Source organism: Opisthorchis viverrini (genome assembly GCF_000715545.1).
Source record: "Opisthorchis viverrini unplaced genomic scaffold opera_v5_460, whole genome shotgun sequence".
Classification (NCBI taxonomy): Eukaryota; Metazoa; Platyhelminthes; class Trematoda; order Opisthorchiida; family Opisthorchiidae; genus Opisthorchis; species Opisthorchis viverrini.
In genome coordinates, this window is record NW_008752115.1 from 105658 (window position 1) to 121324 (window position 15667).

A 15667-nucleotide genomic window follows, 5' to 3' on the forward strand; every position below is an offset into this window, starting at 1 on the left:
GATTGAGCAGCCTAATCTTCTGGTCTTGCCCTGTCCTCTATACTTTCGACTAAGCCTCTGAGTAGAACACTTGAAAACAAGGACCAAGTATACGTAGTACTCTGTTCTTAGTCAGTGTTTGCACTTGGTTAACATTTTCGTACTTTAATGACCGAAGCAACTCTTATTTGGGAGAACTTGTGTTACTGGACCCCGAGAAGCTATAATATTTAACGTTTTTTACTGGGATTCGTAGGGGGCCTTTCTAAGCAAGTTACCATTTCACCGCCACCCACAGTCTCCATGATCATGAAATTGTTGGCTAAAGGAGTCACGCAGCTAACGTTGTTGCACCAGAGTGGGCAGTACCAATACAGAAGAAGATTATGCTGCGGTGTATTTCGTTCGGTGCTGGTCACGTGTTTACTGATAATATCCAGTATGATCCCTAGACTGCCAAACTGCGGATATCGATGCGCAATCTGGCTACTCACGAGGTATAAGACTTTCCTGGTAGGCCAATATACAGCCCAATCAACGCTCCACTTGAAAAACCGGTAATTCTTGAAAGAACCTGGAAATTGCTGCAACGAACTGGAGGATCACTCAGATTGTCAATATCAGAGTGCATGCTGGTGGGTCGGAGATACTGTCCGTGGATAAAAAGTGGGAATAGTTCAAATAACGACAAGAAGTATGAACTTCTTGAACGCACCCTGTATGCTTCTATGTCGGAAAATATTTCATCGGAACATGGTTCCCCCAGAGAGACTCAGTCATAGTGAATAAACCACGAATCACGGAACTTTGAATCTCATTAGCAAGTTCAGTCATTCCATATGCGGGTGGATCAGCGTCACTACACAGCCACTGGTGTTTCCATTTTGTTACATCTAACAATCATATTCTTGTTTTGATGTAAAAAATAATGAGTCGTACAGAAAAACAAGGTGGAAGCAAACATCGAAACCTCATCCAATATTTGACAGCATCAACCCGTGGCCTAAACACTTGGGTCTTCCAGGTCTAGCCTTGGAAATTCATGCAGTCGACCAACCGAGGTACTGAGTGCATGTCCGCATATGCACTAAGCCACCCCCTCGACTGTTTAAAACACAACGGGATACAGCTTGTTGTGTTGATGGAATATGATCACGGCCATCAGTGAGCGCATTAAATTAATGCAGCATTACAACCGGGGGGATCAAGGAACGGAGAAAAACTACCCAATGGGAGTTGACTGTACGAAGATCTCACAAAACCGTATGGGCACTCACAGCATGAAACGATCAATGAACCAGCTGAATAGAAATCAATGTAAGCACACACTTGATTCTACAAGCTAAATGATCAATATGCTTAGGCTGACTGAACGGAACTCAATCACGTGAGCGGGAAAATAAACCGAGTTATAGCCCCATGCATGCTACATCCAGAACACCTGATTGCCCAACCGACGACGCCATTTTTCGTAGAACTGGATATTCAATAGACAGGGCACTGTATTCCTACTCGCTAGAGTGGTTTATCCCACATCTCACGGCCCTGCTAAGACAACCATCATTATTCACCAGATTCACGTCAGTGCCGTTCTTGCAATGCCGTACATGTGCCATGAACCGTCGCAAGGTCTTCGACAGCCACAACGACCTCAATAATTTGTTCATCCAAGCATGAGAGTAGCATTGGTTCCTACGCGTTAGGTAACCTAAGTTTGGCTGTATCCCCATCAAGAACCTCTCAAAGTCAATTTTTGACGTCAATTTTCAGCTGGTTGCGCTATGCCAAGTCAACAAATTTTGATAAAGCTGAAAAATAGGTTGTGCAAAAACAGTATCGAAAAATGACAGGATTTGTAGACGAAAACTAGTAGTAGGATAGATCACAGTGAAAATTTCTGTAACACCAAGAGGATACAAGATTTTCTGGTGAACTACGGTTTAAATTGGCTTAACTTATAGTCACAACAAAACAGAATGCTGGTAGATCAGAAAATGCACCGGTGAATGCACCGTTTGCGGAGGATTCTTTTGTGTATTGCACCAAGTTTGGTGAACTTAACAAACAATGCAACTACCATCTGACCTCAGTCACGTCAAGAGATGCCAAAGGAATGCAGCAGAGTTGGTTACCGTTTCTACACTTGAGAGTTTCCGGTGACTTTGTGATTAACCAATACCTGTTGACGTAGCTATGATTAGTTGGTTGCCTTTTAGAATAAGGCAACTAAGTATACATCGTACGTACATACATACGTAGATACAAACATACTTCATACATATATCATGCAGCACGTTCCCCTCCATACCGTAAGGATCACCTTTGTTGGACTGAATGGTTTCGCTTTTTACAAGAGTCGCTGATAAGGGACACGGCTGTTCTGACTATACTTATCAAGTTAGTGGGTCCCAATCGCTCAAACTGAACTACAACTTCGTTGCTTCTGGAGCTGACTGCTTCCATGTGCTGAGTGCATATATTCAATCCAACGGTTTGAGAATTACTCACGCTGTATAAGACCACTAGCGAATGATCATTTCTGAGTTACTCAGGCTACTTGACACTACATTGTAGTGGTTTCAAGGTGTTTTCAACTAGCCCAGATCGCATCATACATCACATAACAGACCTAAACTCACATGGAAGTCATACAGCGGTATTAGGCTATTGTCAGTCCCTGATTCCCGATAGATCCACATAAATTTTTTACCTAGATGAACTCATATTGAGAAGATGCGAATCCTCAGCTTATCCTACTCAACAATAGGCCGGTCATTCTCATTTTCTACCTCGTAAATATTTGCTAGATCTTTTTAGTTGTTCAGCTGTCACTTGAAGGACGGTACCATTGTGTTTCAGACACCCTACATAAAAAGCTAGTGTGATTTGATTTCATAGAAACATTCATTAATGAAAGACATAGGGATTACTCTACTCCTATCCCATTCAGCATTGATTTGTTCGTCTTTCAACTGATAACTGCTGAAGGGCTGTGAATTAAGATCATCGAGGAGATTAGGAATGTGTGCGCAGCAAACTCGTCTAACCAAGCATGATGCGGTTGCTCAACAACTCCCCGACTTTCAGCAATGACCAACCCCATTTTCTGGATTCATCTGGCCTGTCCATACTTACTCTGTGACACTACTTTCCGACAGACAGCGGTCGGCAAAGATGTTGAAGTCCGGATGACTGTAGGTTATTAGCAACAACAACTTGGGAAATCCATTTCATATAGAGGACTCAACGCTTTGCTGTACAACGACGAGTATCATGTAATTACCTGGTTGATGATCTGATCTGACTCTTTTGCCCTCAGACCACGGTCCTACCATGTACAAAAACTAGCGCAAGAGTACACAGTACGGTGGTTTGTCTGTGCTCTGACCTGAGTCATTTGATTTCAAAACATTTCCATATCATTCTCGGGTCACATTCGGCGCCTTTTCACTGCGCACCGAAAATGTAACTCATGTCGAAAATGTAAATCTTGCATCAAAGTTTCCCAGACTGTACTATAGATCCAATTGCATCGCGATTATCTCAAATACTCTCGAATATTGTGGATTGCACACGTACCACCATGCCACGGTGGTACGATTTAACAACCAAATACTGCACTTATTTAGCTGGAGTTCCAATTCTTTGTTTCTGCCCCGGGAATTCTCATAATTGTTGATAGGACAAGAAACCTAGCATATGGCTGTCGTGTCTCAAAGGAACCCAGTTAGTATGAAGGAACTTAGCTATAGTTCTTTTTTCCGCTATAATTCCATTATCAGTGGATTTCAGCCATAATTGTTGCCTTAGATTCAGTGAGTCTTAGCTCATGGTTGCGTGACACATGTACCCGTCTCAGGTCCTAACTCGCCAACGCACGAATTTCGAACGAACAAGGAAATATCTAAAAGACAAATGGAAGACGGATTTTAAACGTTTAGTGGATGCAGAGAACAGTTTATTTAAAACCAAAGCTGCTTACTACCAACGATGCCAGACCGGAGTGAAACTGCGCGAAGAGTTGGCGGCTGCGCAGATTATGTATGACGAAATCAGCACATTGTCCGCGACCAGCGCCACCGCTGCTTCAAATACATCTGCTGCTCAGAATGCCACGGGAGTTGCTTCGTCCAACCCTGCCTCAAGTTCCAATTCCAACACACAAACTGCGGGTAGCGCGCCCAATCTGGCTCCGGACAGTGAGATGCCAATCACTGCTGATGTCAGCTCGAGTTCAGGAGCAGGTGGGTCAACTTCCACGCAGCTGGCCAAACAGCGGGCTAAAGTTGAACGCCTGGAAAAACAGCTCAGTGACAACGATAAGAAGGTGAGTTCCTTCGATTAGCGGTGATGCTGAGCATGATTTCGATAAACTGTCATCCAATGTTTCAAAAAATATTATGAAACCAAACTAATCTAAAAGATAACAATGCTTCCATGTATGAAGCATGGCATTTGGAAGACAAGGTTTAACTACAGACAGAAAAAAATCAACGGTCTGTGGAATGATGGGATTTGGGAATTTTCAATGGGGATTTTTCTGTTTTAAGCGAAGCTAATTTATACTGGAAAGTCGATCAAAAGTTCACAGATGTCTTATCCGTATTGGGAGTCATCAGAGTTGAATGTTTCACGAAAGACCAAGGGGTCCCCAACCCACGATTGAACAGTTGAACGTTCGGCCGTGAATGCCTGGTCAGCAATGTGACAAAGTTGCCCCTAGGACAGCTATAGACCCATTCATCTTTCAATCACGGAATTCACGTCAAGTAGACATAGGGTGGATAGCTGCGATGGGTGAAAATTAATTCTGTACACAAGAAGCATCCCCTTCATATTTTTCCGGCTGAGAACCATTTATAGAAGATACGCACTTAACTTGAATGTACCGAGATCCTGGCTATGGATATTAGCCTATCCGATAGGTATTCACCCCTGCAGTTTCGTACCTGTTGCTTTAAAAATTGAAAATGCGAAGACATCAGCTTATCCAACGGATAGACAGACATTTTGGCACCAGGGTTCCTCACATGCTCATTACCAGTTCTACTTCGTATGTCTTACCACTCAAGCCAAGCTAGTTCGATATCAAATACTTTGTTTAACTTGTTGAAACAAGTATTCCAACAGAAGTCATCTGAAAGCTTCTGTGAATCAGGATTTTTCGCTGGCTTGCTGGGATTTAACAAGACTGTCAACACTGAGTGTAACTGACCGTTCAGACGGCCCGACAGAGGGGTATTGTGGTCAAACTCTCAGCACACAAGGTCCACAGATTGCACACGTAACAGGATAATGTAATGAGAAGCTGGCGCAAAGACATGCAACACGCTCATGTAGTCTTATATTTCGCAGAACACCGTACATATTTTGTGCTTCTAAGCGGGTTGTAACCCATTCAGGTCGTGGCAAACTGAGAAGATCTAGGATTATTCTTCAAACTGGCAAATTTGACAGTTATAGACTTTTGCGATCAAGCCAACAGCAGTTCTCAAACATGTACACGTTCGTTTTTTCAGACATTCTTGGTTGGAGTGCGGCTAAATATGTCTCCTAGACTCTCAGATATCCGGGATCAAACTCCGGACACGGTGAAAGAGATGCAGTGATGCTGAGTATTATTAAAAGCAGTACTAGGGATCAGCGCTCTTCATCCTTGGTGTGGACTAACCAGAGTAAACGCGCGTGGCACAAACGCGAATGCGTGACCGTTAAAATTTACACAAAAATAGTAACCCGGTGCAAACTATCATTAAAATCTGAATAGAAATGTTCCCAAATGAGTTTCACGCACACTCCGACCTCTACAAAGAGCTGTACTTTTACACAAACAGTTCATGAAATTTCACTGAAGCAAACCGGGATGAACCATCCCCAGTTTTCAAAAGCATGGCTCCGTTCCTGAAGAAATCGTTACTCGCGACAGCCTCGTACACACTCCCACAATTCCGTTTTCCTAGAGGTATCTCCTAAGTGTTGGGACAATGGGACAGAAAGTGAACAATATTTATCGCTTATAATCTTATTGCTGTTTCACAAACAAACGACCGAAATAAAATAACAGTGCATAGATGCATTTTAGAAGGCAGTGACGAAACGTGATGGTTTTAAATTGTTTTCTTTTATTTAAAGAGGGGCCAGCATGTTGACAGAAGCGCTTGAGTCACTCATCCACTGTATTGCATCTTAAAATATTTCATTAAAATAGGTCCAACAATTCTCTCCTGATCGATTATTAGTATACCAAAATGAAGTTGGACAATTTTTCTTTTTTTTTCGGGAACTCAGTTCACTTCGGCTAGTATCATCGGTTGTGTGCACACCCATTCGTGAATCACAACCTACTTCTTATATATGAATATTCCGGTTGCATTTATGGGATGTATCAGCCTAAATCTATAAATAATCGATAACAACTGAAGTTTTTGAGAAATCATATTGTCATTTGAATTTGATTACTATCTTGCGCGCCCAACGTTTAATTAGGTAACAATACAAACTACTATCCACCAAGTTAATCAAATTCAAGTTAACGGATTGTGAAAACACGAAAGACTGAAATCACAACAGTTGATATGTCGAAAGTTGCAAACGTGTTTGAGGACAACAGAACATAGTAGAACCAAATATAGGAAAGTTTTGGAAAATCGATGATAATCTGATTGTCGACTGGTAAACACAAGTTTGGATCCGAATACTGGAACGTCCTGTTTCTTCAATCCGCCTACACGTTTTTTCCGAGTTCGATTGTGGTAAACAACAAATCTGAATGACCTATTCCACTGTTTCAAGTGGACTGATTGAATCACAGTGTATTTAGTTCCATTTTGGTTAATATTATTTATTTATTTATTGCACAGGAAATTGAGCTAATGTACGCGTACAGAGAGGCCGTCGACGTGGCGAACAACCGGTTGTATGACTTGGAAAAGAGCAAAGTAAGAATGTGCTTCTTATGAATGCTGTACTTCATAATTTGTTTACAATTTTCACACGTGAACGCATGATGGTCTGCTAGTTTTTTTCGTTGACAGCACGCCCATTTCTTTCCCGTCATGCCTTACAAGTGTGCGACATAATGGTCGCCTGACTAAAGTGTATCCAAGCCGATTTCACATGTGGATCTCGTAGGACGCTTACTGAGCAACCGAAATGCTGCTTAAAACCCAGTCCAACTCCGAGGAAAATGGGATGCTTTGTTAGTCCTCCGGTTGTGGACGGCATAGGTTTATATCAAGGTCAGCTGATATAAACTGAACACGGACAGGGGTTAGGAATGTGATTAGCGACGGAGTCCAGGGAAATGGGGGAAATTTCCTGCAGCTCTACATCAATTCACTTGTGGTACAAGCGGTTTGTAAGCATAGGAAAACGACCGCTTTGTACCCTCCAATTAATGTACAAAAAGCTGCTGTGCTGTGTTATTCTACTGACTCCGTATCGAGCTTACTGACTATTCCGTATGTTTTGACAAGAAACAAGTGTACTTTGTGTTGTTCTGCTAATTACTCCACGTCCTAGACACACGTGTATTTTTCCATACTTTTCCAAACGCAGTCAGCAATCTTGATATCTGAATGGCATAAATATCGACTCGTAAATCTACCTATCCAATAAGAATTTAAAGGTTGAAATACAAAACTGCACCATAGATAGAATAATTTAAACCAGACTATAGTCGGCGTGGCAGTCAATAACACTACTTGAACCCGCCTTCCCTCGGCCAGATTTGGAATCCCGACGTGGTGAAGAATACTTGTTGTATACAATACGCTCGAAGCTTCTGTCAAGAGCTCCTGTCTACTCTGGCCAGAAACAGGGAGGAATGTTTAAACTCTACCTAGTTTCACTGGTGTGTGCGCAATATGGCGATTTCTGCGTGCATTCAATTGGATGATGACCTATGCCACACAAACACAATGCCTGCAAAGTAGACGACGGTTGACTACAAACAATGCTTATATATACGTATGAATTAGTACACAAGAAGTTATCAGGCTTGAGGACAACCCTACAAAGTACATTGATAAAGCAACGTAAAAAACGGGGGCAACGTGCAAAACGGTTCCCAGCTCTGCGAACAAGCCAACGACCATCTACGCTAACTGAGCTACCGACATTTTCCTCTATAGAAAACGGGGGGTAATTGTTTTGTGGCGGAGTTCATGAGAAACCGACAAAAGATACTGTGACTAGCTCTGATTGAATCCGAAGCGTATCCTCTTGCGACTCCGGGTTGCAATCCGAGCGTTGACTTTTAGTGATGACAGAGGAACGACCACTATCGGGTAAACAAAGTTCGAACATGATCACTTCATGCGCGACATTCTGATTTAGAATACCCAAGCCATTGAATTAGTTTTACCATCAGCATAGGGTCACTTACTGTGTAGCCTTTGGCTACCTCATTTGCACACTATTCGGAATTTTCTCTACAAAATTACACAGTTCGTTGTTGATTACGTCAACATTTGCAAAACAAGCGGCTTGTTGACCTTCAGACACGTCTCTTTTCTCCGTATTGAAGGCACTTTTGTACAGCTGGTAGAGTTGAGCTACTAAATTGCGTGGCAGAAATCAAGTTTCGTGCGCGATTGTGAACAGAACAAAAAGTGTTTTGATATGACCACGTAGATCATGAAACTATACGATAGGGTACGCTAAAACTGTGAATTACTCACTGTGTCCATTTAGTGGGGCAATCATGCTCAGCGATCTCTAATGCTGAACTTCTCGTCCAAACATGAACAAACTGAAGAAAGAAAGCCGTTCAGTTCGGCATTAAGTTGATTTTGTGGTAACCTGTCATGCATGGTTCATTCTATTGTGAAAACCTGCTGCTGGGGACTTCACAATTTGTTGATCGGTCGATTTTGTTTTCTAGTAGAGCCTAACATAAGTCAATAAGCTTGATCTTGTGGCAGAAAGTTCCAACCATTTCATTCACTTCCCGTTTATTCTAGCTAACGGGAAAAACGATCAATTTTTCCCGTCTTTTCCAGAACCGATTTTTATGCTAATTAGCCGCACACAGCATTCGGATTAATTGGCTCAGAGCAGATCACGCACTGCCAAAGTGGCGTTTCGGTTGATCTTCCGTTGATTTCTATTTTAAATCCTTTTCAAATCACTTTGGTGAATTGCGTTCAAATAGAGCATAATCCATCTGTTATTGTTCTCTCCATCTTGACTCGTCCTCACTATGTAGATGGAAATTCTATGTGACACCCGACTGACCATTCTGAAGAGCGATGAGGTGGTAAAAGATTCATTGGCAGAATTATTCAATCACCTTTACACGACGAGAATCGCCATGGTGAAACAGGTGAGTATATTAACTCGACTTTAGGGTAAGAATTTTACTTGATAACCGTCATATCCCCGTATTCGTTATCCGGGCATTCGCACCCACTAATGTAGTTAGTGCTGTAGTTGTGACGTAATTAAGTTAATTATCAGAAGGTAGCAAGCACTAACAAATGTCTGTCTTACTAGAATGTGATGAATACACTAGTTAGGTGCACTTGATAAAAATAGATACAATGCGAAAAGTGGAATAAGCCCACAAGTGACTTATCGTTTGAGGACACTTGTTGAGAGTTCCTGAGTGAAATTTCGGACGCGGAACTTGTCTTCTCTGCAAGATAGCTGCAGCACTTGTTCCGCAGTTGTCCGTGGTGACTTGCGTAGCTCTGCTGACTTCCTGTCCTGTACGCACGAGTGTGTGCTGAGCCTAGTTGTATGCCCATTTATTGTGTGCAGTGTGAAGAAAGGGGCGTCTCTTCGTGTTTGACGCTCGCACAAACATGAATACAACTTGACCTTATGTGTTGAAGTTCATAAGCCTGGCGTGTTACTCAAGTGGTAGCCGCGCTAACAAAAATGGATGAAATTTGTGGTGTACATGTTGTCGGCTAAGGTTTCAAGTAGGACAAAAATTGTCACGTGGTTTGACGCGTGATCTGATGAGTGACCTCTACAATGTCTATTTATTGCAATTTCATTGCAATGTAGTCTTTCTCTAACTTCGCGCAATCCGGTAACCAAACGTAGAATTCGCACACTTTAAATGCCTTACAGTCACTCAAACAGGCAGTTTGCAATTAATTCCAACATGGTGAAACTTCAACATATTGACACTTGATCTAGAAAACTAACAAAATAGGTTATTGATTTGTGGGTACAGCGTTGCGCATCCCTTCGTGTAAGGATCCAACGTAAGTAGACTTCAAGTATAAGCACATATGTACGCAGCAAGTCAATGTTTATCTTCATTGGCAAGCGGTGAGCGGTTAACGGCCAACTCGTGTTTGGTTCCCCTCAGGTTATCATCTTCCTAGGTCTAGACGTGTCGACCACCAAATTTTTCAGTTCTGGTGAAAGGAAGAAGGCCTTTCCTCCGGAGTTATTTACTAGAAAAGCCAACTGACCATCTACAGGCTATTGGACAGGGAAGCAAAACTCTCATATGCTTCTTATTTACAAAAACTGAACATCCATCTTCTGTTAAACGCGTCTTCCTGAACTTTCCTGGATATTCATTGACTGTTGCTTAAATCCAAGCAAATGCTACAAAGTGCCTCCACAAATTCCGCAACAGATCTCCCTTTTCAAGAGACGCATAGCGAATGTACAAGAAGAAACCACACTACTCGCATGCCTCCTCCATCAGTAGTATCACCGTTACACTAGTATTCCGTCAGGGATGAAGCTCATTTGCCAAATTCGACTAGCAGGATCAGATGAATCGGGAAAATGGGCATGGTAGGATTTTCAGCCATCGGAACATTCCAAACAAACGTCTCTGAAAGAGGTTGTGTACCATGATGGTCAAGTCCATTTTCCCTCCAGTGTGCTAACTCCACCGATCACACCCGCAAGCAATTTGTTCGGGAGCACCAAACAACCCAAATGATATTTACCCACTAGTTGTCCGTGTCATTGCGATCAACATAAACAATCGTTTACCGACGGAATTAGGCTAAATATAGAGAATCAAACGAGTTTGTTGTTCTTAATGGTCTGACAGCCTCCCAAAGCAGTGGATAAGCGCAAACAAATAACGGTTGTTGTATGGGAGACTGGTGCAAAACAGGGACACTTTCAGCCTTTCACTAAGTGGGAATAACAGGTTTATAGATAGTCTTGGATGAAGATGTCGAGGTATATGTTTGTAATGTACTACTCATAAGGTTACTGAAAATCCGTCAACAGCCTACGACCGGTTTCGCCCTTCTTGGGGCTCATCAGGCAAACGCAGTCCCCGGGTTTCCGTCAACCTTATGTTCTGCTTGAAACCGAATTGCACGAAGTCAGCGAATATACACTCATTTGCAAAATAATTTGGTTTTTCCGGAGACTCACCTGGAACCCAGCTGAATCTCTCGTTTGTGATGTTCTCAAGCAATTGAATGTGCTGCACCAGGCCGCCTCATGTCTCTCTTGAAGATGTGAATGCTTTACAGGAATATTAGTGCCAACGTTAAGCAATTTTCCCTAATCTCCGGAACCACTCGCAAAGTTGAATGTCAGTAAGACAGGGAACCTGTGACCAAACAGCCTTATGCTTATTCGGTTTTTCAAAGATTCCCAGTTCTAAACCCATCGGAATGCTGACCATTCCAAATTATCAGCTTAACACAAATAACACTGTTCTGTGGATATGATTGAGGCGCCTGAGTGTATGGCGGCTTCATAATGCCGTATACCTGGTTTGTGACACCAGGTTTTATGTCTAAAGTATTAAAACCAGCTAGAAATTCGAGCAGTCAGATTATGTTTCAGTGACTTTTTCTAACAACCACGCTTACTCCGAGATCCCCTGGGCCAACGTGCTTAAAAGCCAGTATAAAATAGTTTTTACTTATATAGAGTAGGTTATGTGAAAGCCCATTGAACATGAAGCCATCTTTTAAACGCCAACCAATATTTTTTGCCCAAACAACACGATGGATAAAAAGCGAAAATTCTCCAGACGTTCTCTCAAAAGTAAACCTCCTGGATATTTTTTCTGCATATAATTGTTCGTTGGTAGTTCACCAAGCGGCTCTTCATCGAGCTGCTTTGAGTTTGGCAACCAGCTTTCAGACGTTTCGTTACCAACTCAAAAGTTCAATCCGAATGTGCGTTGATATTTTCTCGAGTTGTGCAGAAGTTTCCACTCCAGCTGCCAACAGACTAACAGCCGTCTTAATAGCCACTAGTAAATCCACCCATTTTATCAATATTCCAACACATATCTCGTTCGGTTCAGNCCAAACCGTCCACGGTAGCACTGTACTAATTTCTTTGTTTGGCTCCATTTTTGCCTGCCTTTTGCATGGCAGGCAGTATAACTTGGTGGGATTAAAAAGCGCACAAAGATGAGGGGGGTTCACGGCCTTCCAACGTTAAGATACACATCAGTCTTTATTTAACAATGCGCGGTTTGTCATTTGGGCGAGAAAGTTGTCCAATCAATCCAGGGATTTATCTGATATAGAAAAATATCTAAGAGGACTAACCAATGACGAAGATTGCATAGTGCTTGTTGAACCGATTTGTATGGGGCCAGTCTACATCGGGAAAACACTACGGGCAGAAACCAACCGGTGATCACATGGTTGACAAGTGAACAATGGGTAACAATTGTATAATTGTTCTTGCCATTTCCGGCTTTCAGGGCTCAGTATTTGACAACTTTTGGCGCTGCCCTATTGCATGTCACGGTGGCAGTTCAGTTAACCTGTTGGACAGTCTGTCCCGTTGTCTTGATTCACATTAATGCGCAAAGTCAGGAATAGTGTATGTCCCAATAATAGCGCTATAAATTTGAAAGCGTAGGAAACCACATTTACAAACAAACTTGTGATATGTCAAGGCGGAATGAGGTGCTAAGGAACAGCATGCTTAATATGAACTCATTTATTGAGATTTTTGGATTCAGGTGGATACAGATCTTGGCCAAGTCAGCGTTGCAGTCAACGAGTGTGTTTCTTGGTGTGCGCACTTTGGGTGTCATTGAGTATGTACTTCGACTGGTTTGAACTTGTGCACAATTTGATACACACGGTGTTCAGACATCGAACTGGGATCTGGAAGACTGACGTTCACGTGACCCATGCTAATCACAAAATGTTGGTCCCTATCATACGTAGAGTACGTGTCCTCAGTGACTTAACCAACTCACCTGCGTACGCACACGCATACACCTTAGTCGCTTTCGACTGATGGATGATTCCACGCGCACACCAATCAGAAACACGATGGCGGAACCGAATAACTTGGCCCGAACTTGGCCCATATCCATCACATTGTAAAGACAGGTGGACTATGGCATCCAAAATTATATTAAGTTCTCGCTTTGAGCCTTCCTTATGAGCTCACATGTTCTTCCTTCTGTTAACCTTATAAAGAACAGAATTCCTTTGCTCGATTTCAGTCTCCTGAAACTTACAGATGATCACCGTGACAAGGTGGTCGGCACTATCGATATCCGGCATCGTTTATTGGTTTCGGACTATGAGTATACAGCTTAACATGACCTGATCAATTTGGCAAAGTTAAGCGGCGTTGTAGTGTTGTATCGTGGGTGGCCGTCTATTGGTTATGCCTGCACTGAGCCTGCCAGACAACGCGATAGGGAGAAGACAGAGAACTGGGGACACGACTGTACTGCCAAGACAAAACATACAGAGCGTCTGCGTAAATATATTGGGGGACTAAATGGCCCAATATGGTCGTTCATTTCGTTCCAAAAAAGGAACCCCGGTCAATACATCCAACTGCTAAGAACGACCGGGGACGATTCTGCTTGGCTACAAACATAAATGTGCCTCGACCATGAAAATTGGACAGATCGATGCGTTTTCAGGCTAGATTCATACTCGTTAATGGAGACGGAAGCTACTGTCGTATCAGTCGTTGTTGTCAATCCCGAAGTTCGTGCTGTAGTGTTGGACTTTTGCGTGACTTTTGACATGCTGCGCGATTCCATCAAAAATTGCAGCGCAATATAGCACGCTAGAGAATACCAGCTGACTAACAACCTGATCACCAGGAGAACTCCGGCTACTTCATCAGTGACGCAGTTCATTATCTTAATGACCGTCTTCTCCCACTAAGCTTCACCACCAGATCACGGGACACAATCGAAACCCATGGGTACGCCACTTGAAGTCCCTTGATGGCGGCTATTTTTATCAGCCCGGTATTAATAAACATATGGAGCAGGTATGTCGGGGCTCTTTCCGATGCGCAGATGCCCAGAAGTTGCCCGACTGACAGCGATAGCAGCCTTGGCCACAGCCAGAAAAACCATGACCGCTGATCCATGTGGATTTCGCCAAGGCAGTTAACGGGCAAAAGTTCCTCACTTTTGCTGATCCACTTGGTAACTAGTCTGATTTCTTTGTTATGTCTGATACAACAACGACGGCAACCTTCACTACAACATTTGTTTTTATTCTTCGTTTTTCCGACAATGTGTCCGACAGTGGTACTTAGTTTACATCGCATCAGATTGGCGAATTCATTCAAGGACAGGGTATCATACATGTTACTTCTGAAGCATTCCATCTGCAATCTATCGATTAAACTGAACGGTTCGTAGACACCTTTAAATGCACGTCGACATAAGCAGAAGTGCAATGGACCACGGCAGAAGTCCCGGATACCTTGCTGCTAAATTATGGAATAACTCCTAATCCACAGTCTCCGGACGGTCACTCCCCAGTAGAGGTCATGATGAACAGAGGTTTGAGATTTACTGATGACGCTATCCTGCCAACACGTACATGTTTTTAATCATCGACAGGAGGAAAACCAACGTTCCGGCCTGAAAACCGTATGCTTGTGAGTTATTATCCCTCCGGGCATCGAAGTTGAACGGTTGGAGTAGTCCTGAAAGAATCAGTCAGGCGATTTGCAGCATTCAGGTTGGGTCATCAATATAGAAGCGGCCTGTCGATAAGCTACGGCCGACTGAACGCCCTATCCGAAAAGTGGAATGGCAATTAGTGGATATCATCCTGCTGCTTGAAACCTTTGATCTCCCAGCATCATATGAACCGTCCAAGAGGGATCCATTGCTACAACTGAGACGCCATACCTGTCGCACCAGAAGACTGGTGGAACCTTTTCAATTTGATCCCCGCCGACAATCTTACGTTGAACGGCCGAAATTGAGAGGTATCAGGAAGACCAGATTCCTGAAAGTAACCCCAGAACGCCCGGAACCTGCTGATTCCCTGAAATTCTACCAAACACCTCATTAAGGAAAGCGTAAAGCAACCAGGTCAGTCAATCATTCAGTCATTTCAGCTAAAGCCGATGAGTGTTCAGGCACGCCACAGAGGTACGACCGAATATGATCAGCGTCCAGGCATTTCATAGAAGGACGATCGGTGTTGACGGATTTGCACTAAACGCCTATCAGACAGCCTGGATCATTGTCAAAAAATCCCCTTCAAATAGCGCGGGGTCGTTGTAACTTTTGCCCTCGCGCTTACTCGCTTGTTGCAATAAAGTTGTTATGTTCCTTGTCGATAAGTTCTTTTATTGTCACCAGACACTGGAGTAGGAACAACAGTCAGATATCTCACCAGTCAAAGATTTTTGGGTGTTCAAATGAATAGAATGTACGCTACATAAACTGTAACAGTCAATTTTCGCTCTGCATAATGGACTCTATTAAATATTGGCTAAAATT

General features: G+C 42.9%; 1 protein-coding gene across 1 annotated transcript in view; it reads left to right on the forward strand.

The window, feature by feature from the left end:
- T265_11177 (hypothetical protein) overlaps positions 1-15667 on the forward strand; it is a gene marked incomplete at both ends in the record, with an annotated part of 126235 nt that overhangs the window by 67015 nt on the left and 43553 nt on the right. Inside the window, 3 exons of the mRNA XM_009177766.1 lie at positions 3839-4306; positions 6840-6917; positions 9188-9304. Of these exons, the coding sequence (XP_009176030.1) occupies positions 3839-4306; positions 6840-6917; positions 9188-9304 (663 nt within the window). The remainder of the gene's footprint in view (positions 1-3838; positions 4307-6839; positions 6918-9187; positions 9305-15667) is intronic.